Source organism: Opisthorchis viverrini (assembly GCF_000715545.1).
Source record: "Opisthorchis viverrini unplaced genomic scaffold opera_v5_150, whole genome shotgun sequence".
Classification (NCBI taxonomy): Eukaryota; Metazoa; Platyhelminthes; class Trematoda; order Opisthorchiida; family Opisthorchiidae; genus Opisthorchis; species Opisthorchis viverrini.
Genome location: NW_008751806.1, coordinates 875,307 through 884,371, shown reverse-complemented (window position 1 = coordinate 884,371; position 9,065 = coordinate 875,307). Strand labels below are relative to the sequence as shown.

The 9,065-nt window shown below is 47.4% G+C and overlaps 1 protein-coding gene across 1 annotated transcript in view; it reads right to left on the bottom strand.

Moving 5' to 3' along the window:
- The window catches only part of T265_06892 (hypothetical protein), a gene marked incomplete at both ends in the record, with an annotated part of 21,210 nt that extends 12,280 nt beyond the window's left edge, over positions 1–8,930 (bottom strand). The window contains 4 exons of the mRNA XM_009172280.1: positions 3,407–3,811; positions 3,854–4,080; positions 6,356–6,438; positions 8,389–8,930. Of these exons, the coding sequence (XP_009170544.1) occupies positions 3,407–3,811; positions 3,854–4,080; positions 6,356–6,438; positions 8,389–8,930 (1,257 nt within the window). The remainder of the gene's footprint in view (positions 1–3,406; positions 3,812–3,853; positions 4,081–6,355; positions 6,439–8,388) is intronic.
- Between the last annotated feature and the right edge of the window lie 135 nt (positions 8,931–9,065).

Sequence of the window (9,065 nt, the reverse complement as noted above, 5' to 3'; positions counted from 1 at the left end):
TCTGAGGTCCTGTGCGGAGCTGAAGTAACCTATCCCACCAATCGAGACATCATCTGATTCACAATTCAAATGGTTTCGTCCACCAGAATTTCCACTTCTTTTGGACTCAGTTGTACTTGGTTTTTGTATCACAGAGTAAGGAACTGTCGGGTGATTGCAGTTTATGAAAAATTTACGCATTCATGTAGGCTGGTGCTATCTGAATATTCATGTGTGGACTCGGGTAACTTGGAACTATGTCAGCCGTCATTCTAAGTTCGGTTTAATTTATTCATAACACAAGTGGATTGTATAAAAAGAATGATCAATATCTAGAGCCCCCAAGTAAAAGCAGCGAAGTACATTAGAAATTCCATCGGAGTCAAGCGCAATGATGAACTGATAGGTACATTAACTTGGCGATTGACAAACTGTAAGTTGCAAGAGCGTCCGAATTCGGAAAAAAAGCCAGGGTTCGACAGACGGGTTTTGATATGAATGAGGAAGCAAATCATTCAGTTTTGTAATGATACCTGACATGAACAGCTAGACATAATTGGTGGGTTGCACAGTTAAAATACGGAGGTAGAGAGACGGAAGGGTCTATCTTACAAAGCTGGTATTCCCAGCTGCAAACTAAAAGAAAAAAGCCACACTCCAAAAACCTGTAGGCTGCAATCAGAGAGGCAATTCGTTTGCTCTGAATACAACCCAAGAAGCAGTAAGATTAAGGGTCTGAACCCTACTACGACAGCAATATTCCGCAGTAAAACACATTTCGCGTTAGAAACGTCAGGCAATATTTGGTACCCGAAATAGAAAGCCACTCTTTTTGGAAACATGGGTCACGCGGAACCTGACGTAAGTGGATCAAGAAACACGAGGCCAAGAAAGGTGAAGAAGTGGGAGGAGGCACGTCTAACCGTCAGGCGGGGAAAGACGAAGGGAGAAAGACTCGGATGGGTTGAACGTAGTTGCATTCGACGCTAATGCAGGAGTAGTAGCGTTTTGGAAACGGTAAGATGAAGAAAGATGATGAGTTGTATCACCTGAGAGAAACAGACAAGAACAGATCATTGGAGTATTGAACGTGTGTGGGAGAGTACACATCAGTGCACTGATATCGTGAGTACGGGAAACGACGCTGTCAAGGCACGGCTGAATAATGTCCGCCTGGTTGAATTTTGTCAGGAAGATCCGATCCTGAAACTACAGACAAGAACAGATCATTGGAGTATTGAACGTGTGTGGGAGAGTACGCATCAGTGCAATGATATCGTGAGTACGGGAAACGACGCTGTCAAGGCACGGCTGAATAATGTCCGCCTGGTTGAATTTTGTCAGGAAGCTCAGATTCCTGAAAATAGTCCCGGAATGCCCGAAGCCTACTGAGACACTTAAACCCCACCAAAAAAGCAGTAAGGAAGCCGTCAAGCATCCAGGCTAGAAAAGCTAGCTTCCGATCGAATGTTCAGGCAGTCAACCAATTCAGCAATAACCAACGAGGGCTCAGACACATCACAGGGTGACGGCCGACGCTGATGAGCGTCTAAGCATTTCACAAAAGTACGACCGACGATGATGTGTTCAAGCACTTCATAAAAGCACGATCAATGATGATGTGTTCATCAAACATCGATCAAACAGCCTAGATTTGTGTCAGAAAACCCCTTAAGTAGCACGAGGTCTCTTGTAACTTTTGTACTCGCTCGTTCGCAATAATGTCGTTGTGTTCCTTGTTGGCGAGTCTTTCTCCAACACTAAGGCACTGAGCGGGGACGGTAGTCAGATACAAGTTCTATAAAGTTTGATCAGCTCGGGGAGTTTCACAAGGGGGTCCATATGCTGGGCACGACTGAATATTTCAATTGAGATTTCGTTGTCAGTGAAAGCACTCTATGCTGAAGGACTGAACCAGTTGCCGCCGGAAGGTCACCGATTTGAAACTCTCTGAGTTTTGCGAAATGAATCCAGCTGATGATTTTCAAATAAGGAGGGGACAGCTGTACGGTTCCCCCCAGCTTTTCAGCGTAAATTGGCTTCACTTACAGGAGGAAGTCTCCATTGAAAACTGCCAAACCTATTCTAACCACCATACGGACACGTGATGAGGCACTCGGACGGTGAAGCAGCGTACGATTTGTAAACCGGAGCAGTGAGGTCATTAGACTTGGAAATTGGAGTTTCACTGAAGAAAAATACGGAGAGAGCTGACGATGATGAGAATCAGCGCACCAAATTAAGGAAGGTCGCACTGTGGGCTTACGAGAGCGCGAAAGTGGAGCGAAAACTCGAGGACCCGGTTTTTTATGAGTTGTAGGGCGGTCGTCCAAGATAGGGACTTAGAGTGGCGAGTCTGGTTAGTCGAACGGTGATATTTCTCCGCGCGAAAGCAAGTGGCATCTACCACCATGGTGGATACGACCAGTTGTCACACAGCTTAAGCGTCTTGAACAAATAAGACCAAGGGTAATTGGTGGTTCTCAGTTGGCTTATGGGGCAGCCTACTGGTGTTTGCGAGCATGCAGTGAACAAGTTTTCCCTCTCCTTTCTTCAAAACCTCATGTGACAAAACCTTCCTTATAGCAATCAGCGAAAGAACCGGTGAACCTTCACTCCAGGTGAGTGAGAACTGTCCTAGGACTCAAGTGCGCAATAATCCATCTACATAACGACCCCCGTTCTAATAGTATCGTCATCATCATCGACAGCATCATATCAAGGTTCAACACCGATGCTTCACTGCCGTACAACCATGGTTTAATTGAAAGCCTTATTGTGAAGAAAAGAACAAAAGTGAACTGGAAAGGGACTTAGTGCTGGCTTACTACAATCATTCCGAGGTGCCTACACCTCCAGACACTCGTTCAGGCAATCAGGATAAACTGACAACACGAACGCCACTGACATCGGTTGGCAGCCATATCTCGCATGGTCTCTAACCAGGTGCAGTGAGGGTCACGCGATCCCCATCGTGAAAGGCGAGTAGCACTGACAGCATTCAAGCGTTTCGTAATCTTCTCCATACTCCTTTGCCAGATCAAGGATTGGCTACCACTCCGCTTACGCCACGCTGAGTTGGGCATGGAAAACAGCACTCTCTTTGGCAAACGATAGTTAGATAGTTTGTAATTTATATAAGATTCTCCCTCTGAATCCCACATGGCTCTCGGTCGTAAATTCACACTTCTAGAGTTGCAAAGACTTATAGTGAGGTGACCTTCAACATTTATAAAGCAAAAGAAAACAATCCATGTCAAATTTGAACAGACGAAGACAAACGCAAGACAGCTGACCTGGAAAGAGGCCAACAGAAGTGCACTTGACCTGGATTATTGGAAACAGTCACGAAATGATCCAGGGCTTGGTGATCCAAAATGTGATATTGCTGGCTCAAGTCGAGGCGATAATCGCTCAGTCCACTTACCAGGGTACGCTTGGTGCCTTTCTGGGAGATAGTATGTGCTTTCGCGTGTTGGTATTCGCCTTCTTCCGCTGTACTGGAAGCTGGATTGGAGCCTGACAATTTGGATTTTGGAAGTCCTGCAGAGAGACGATCAAGAAAGTCGGAAGTAGTAATCTCCGTTAAAATGCGCTCTTTTTGAGTTTCCAAGAGGTCGGAGTTTTCCAGTTGACTCGATATTGAAGACTGATGTTGCCGGACAGAATTGAATAGAGCCACTATACCGCGCGTGGCCTGCAATCGTAGTCGGCGTTCGCGAGCATGTTCCCATTCGACTTCTTCTTTTGTGCCGGACTGTTCAGATGGTGGGTTGTTTAGAGTTAGAATAGTCTGTCGGATACCGGCAGCCGCCTGAGGTTTTTTATATGCCTACGAAACAGAACGATGGATTAAAACAATCCTGAGACCTACCTCCCGCAACCACCTGCGTCGCTCTGCAGTCGACACGACTGAAGACTTTTCATCATCTGTCACTTGAAGGGAACTTTTTGCTTTTTGTTTCTGTTGGTCTGTCTTGGCGAGGGCCAAAATGGGGTGTTTTCCTAAAGGAATGGTTTCCTCTAGAATTTTGTGAACCACATCAGCCAGAGCTCGGTAACTCATTGCTAATGAAAGACCCCGTCCCAAGTGAAAAAGACCTGCAGGGGGTAAAAGACGGCACTAAGTACAAATGTATCCGTACTAAAGGTGAAACAAGCAGTCTCTAGGTGATACAGTGTTACTCAGAACAGAAGGCATCACAAAGAAGGACAACTACGGCCCTCGATGGAGTGGTCCCTTTTCAGAGATATCACGTAAACTATGGCTGGTGAGGAAGCCCATTGTCTGGGAGGGTGCTCGCGCTCCGAATGGGTGACGTTTTGGATTGTTGAACCTGCTAACAGAAGTGTCGATGCGGAACATCTTGAAATATGGTTAGCATAAAATCCGTGAATGTGGAAAGCCAGCCCACCAACCAGCTACATGGTCACCCGTGTTCTGCTTTATCCGTAATTCAACCAAGATCGACTCATTTATTCGTGTTCCCTTCAGAACCAGCGAGATTACTCCCGGCAGCCAACGAGGATCGCCTTTCCCGGCTTGAAAAAGGCTTAAACTGTGGTGATTACCAGATATATCGGCAGTGTCTGTGGCACAAATGAATCCTTCACAACATTTGACCCTATTTCGTAGACGTGTGAGGAATTATGGTAAGTTCACGCTTGAGTTTACCACATTCATAGTGACTCTCGCTCATCCTGGAACGCCTCGATGGATTTGAGCCATGCGCTTGTTCGCTGGAACCTCTCGTCATGCTTACCGGGGCGCGTCCCTTGTCTGGCCAGTAAGAAGCTCTAAGACCCATATGTGAAATAAATCCACTGGAACCAACTACCGAACTCCCTTTCGGACAAGACGTCTGCCGAATCTGACTCTTACTGCAAAGTACTTCAACTCAGCAAGATGCCGCGCGCTCCGTTTGTGGAACGGCACAGCCAACCACACCTAAACACTGGATCTCGAACAATACTAAAATTGCTTGAAGCTTGGGCATGTATTGCTTCTCGTCTAGAGTACAAAGACACTCCACGAACCCTCAAACTTCAGATGAAAAAGAGCATCTGCGCGAGTAGGGAAGATTGACGGATCCAGAATGCTGGAAGCGTAGAGGACGAGAGACAATGAGAATGTGCGTAAACTATTCCAACGAGTCCAAAGGAACCTCCGATGAGGGAAACAATTACTGATAACGCCTTGCTTATCTGTGAAAAAGAGGAGCGCCTGATCCTTTGGGCTGAACACTTTTAATATTTTATTGGAACAAATTGGCGTGTTCGTACAGCAGTGAAGCATCAGTGTCCTCATCTGGTGCTGTTTACAGTAATGATGGTGGTGATAACGAAGATGGCGAGTAAGCGGGCTTGACGCTGTCAAAATGCAAAGAATACCAGATGACAGATAATTCTACCCCATGGTTCGGTGCGCGTTCCAAAATTGCAAAGTGTAGAGTGCTGTTGTAACAGTGGGTGGAATTAAACCCAAATTTGATAAGTCGATTGAGGCAGTAGACAGATTGCTTACCTGGGCAGCTGTGTCCGTCCCGATGGTTCACTAATGAGTGGTAATCTTTCAGTTATAATCTTTCACCCTTCCATGCCACCCGGAGGAAGCACGAGGGTTAAGATACTGCCAGGTTGTCCAAGCCTAGATAGCAGCAGCCGAGGTGTAAAGACGGGTTGGACCACGGACCTTCCAGTAAATGAATTCGCGCTCTCACCACTGAGCCATCCTGGTGGTCTAGCTAAATATATTGCCATCTGGATAGGAAAGGTCAGAGCGGCTTTCATCACTCTGCATCATCTGTGGCGTAGATGTGACAGCTAATTCACCAAGCGTTAAGTGTAGAATGTTGCAGTGCAGTCTATGCTGCTGTACGGATCAGAAAAATGGTCGTTCGCTCGAAAACTCTGTCTTCGGAGCACTACCCAATTCTGGTGAAAACATCGGATTAATGACGACGAAGTGTGGCGGCTTCCTCTCGAAGGAAATAACTTGCAAATAATAAATGGATTGGTTACTGGTCTCGAAAAACCTCAAGCAACCGTGAGGAGGGATGAAATGACCCACAGGTCGGAATTAGTGGATGTCAGTTGATTTCGTAAAACCTTAATCGGCTTCTCACCAATTGAGGTTGTCACCGTGTCGTGGTGTTTGGGCCTCGATGCTGTAATTACCCCCACAGTCCACATTAGCTAAAACTTGGTTCCTTAACCCTCGGCCATACCAGAAGAGCTCTGAAGGGCAGTTAAACAAAAAACAGCGGGTACCACACTACGGGATTTCAAAGAATAACTTTGTTGTCATGATCTGCAAGAAAACTCAGGAAAATTCGTCCTATTTGGAAAACCATACGCTGAATGGCTAGCGACCTACATAAAATTACGATGCAAGCTGCTTGATGGCGCTCGGAAACAGTATTCCTAGACTGTATGATCTGAGAAGCAGTCGGCTGTAAACTAAAATGAAACCATAGGATACTATAACCCTTTATTAGCTTCCATGGTTAGATGAATCAATCAGGATGCAACAGCAATGGTTCGGGTGTTTTATGGACTGGGTCATTAAACTGTGATACCTGGGAATCCAGTAGCTGTCTGAATACCGTCGGTAGAGTTATAAAAGTTAGGAAAGAAGTAACTGCCCAGATGGACCGCCTTGCGTGATCCTGAAGGTTGGCAGTGATGCCTTTGGTAAACCGCTTCCAGAAGGAATGATCAAGAGTTGGAAGAAAAGAATAAGGTCGCCCCACAGCATTCCGTAAGCTGTGGGATCGAAAATAATCTATTTTAGACGCCTGACGTACGGAAACTATGCACTTGTTTCGCAGCTTCCCGCCCGGTTTGCTTCAGCAACCCGACGTCCTGTTAGAGCCAACGACTCGACACCTGAGCGGCGTATTCGACGGGAAGCTGTGAGCAGCGCATTTAATATAGCGTAAAAATCGTTCAGAGGTAGCACCCTTTCGGCGCCTAACTGCCAGGCCACCCGAAGGAAGCACGGGGGTTGGGATACTCCAATGTTGTCCGAGCTTAGACAGGGGAATTCGAGAGGCAAAGTTCAGGTTCGAACACGGACCTTCCGGTCAGTAGATTCGCGCTCTAACCAGCTGAGCACTTCACAATTCCAGGGCAACGGACTGGCGGAATCGCTCAGCTGCTACGCGAAGGGCTGGGGTACTGCCAGGTTACTCAAGCCTAGACAGGAGAATTCGAGAAGTAGAGGTGGGCTTCAAACCACGGACCTTCCGGGTAGTAAATTCGAGCTCTAACCAGTTCATCCATCTGACGAAATAGATTTTGCAGAGGTTCCCGCTGGCGTGTATAGCGACGCAGTAGCTTACTCGCCTGATGGTGTATCACCAACAGAGGCACTGCCCCGAAAGAAGGAATGCACCGCCAGTTCAGCCGCCAAGATGGCGCGAACTCGTGCCTCTTTCCCTGAGTGCCAGAGTGATGGTTCGAGGCTACTGCTGCAGACACTCTAAGTGAATTCAGGACACATCCTTATTGGATGTTAATCAGGTGTCATCATCATCATCATCATCGACAGCATGACATCAGTGTTCAACACCGATGCTTCACTGCCGTAATCAGGTGTCTGTTCATCTGCTGACACATCACGGATTCATGGATTGATACACAGGATCGAAGCTTTTGCCCAAGTTTCCCGGGTCGGTTTTGTTCTTGTCGGCCAGTGACTGTCGTTCACCTCAAAGGCACAAATGAAAAAAGGGTGTAGCACTGCTCTTCATGTTCTCAGCGCGGGGCAGTATGCTTGCCAGCGCGAGGATTCTAGTAGTGCTTTAAACTGGGTTCTGGAAGGAGCGTGGACAACCGTCGGAGAAAGGTCATTCCACGCACCTACTACCCGAAATGAGAAAAAATTTTGTCTAATGAATGTGTGCTCTGAGCTTGAAAATTTTCTTAATATGTCCCCGCCGTGTGTTTGCTGGGTCAACGGTGAAAACTTGTTTGTCAAGCTTTGCCCAAACAGGGCATAAGTAAGAATTGGGTCCCCTCGGAGGCTACGGTATTCAAGGGGAAAGGGAACAAGCATCGCGAGACGCGTTTTGTAGTCCACGGATTTGAGGCCGGCAACCATTCTCGTAGCACTAAGCTGGACACGCTCAACGGGGGTGACGTCTTTCGTGCATCCTGGGTAGACAACTTGGATGGCGTGTTTGGAAGTCCATGCGAGGGATACGGGAGAAGGTGCAACGGATCATCCGTAAAATGGCGAGTGCCTTTTGGGCCGATTTCTCGTGGTGCAGTGAAAGGGATAAGTTTGAGGAGACCCAGATGCCCAAATCCTTTTTGGCATCTATCCTCATGATGTTTTATGGTCCCTTTCCACCATGCATAACAAAGGCATTCGCTGAATACCCTCCAAACGACATATGGACGCACTTTTCGTCATTCAGAGGAAGGTTCCAGTCCAACGACCACTGCTTGGCAGCGTCTACATCCATTTGGAGGGCACTGGCATTGGAACTCCAGGATTTCAAGTCGTCCGCAAAAAGTAAACATGGACTCGCAAGAACGTCTGGGAGGTCGTTGACGTAGATCAGAAACAGGAGTGGTCCCAAGACGGAGCCTTGAGGAACTCCAATGGAGACCGGCGCTGGAGAGGAATAGGTTGAGCCTATTCTCACTCGGAATGACCTGTCTGATAGGAACGCCTTGATCCAGCGAAGGATTTTCCCTTGAATCCCGTAAGACTCGAGTTTGTGGAGCAGCGGGACGTGTGGGACCCTATCAAATGCTTTTGAGAAGTCGAAAAATATGGCATCCGATATGAGTCCTTCGTCCTTGGCTTGGGTTAAGCTGTCCATAAACACGAGCGTGTTTGTCACGCAAAAGCGGTTTGGGAGAAATCCGTGTTGAGCTGGAGATATCAGATTGCTGGAAGTAAGGTGATCTAGGATAGCTCGCTCCAGAATGTGTTCCATCACCTTGCACGGCACGCTAGTTAGGCTTGTAGGCCTGCAGCTGCCAGGCGATAGTCGGTCACCAGTTTTGTAGACTGGCAATGACAATCGCTTCCTTCCAAGCAGAGGGGAGGCGGCCTTCGTCAAGCGCCGGCG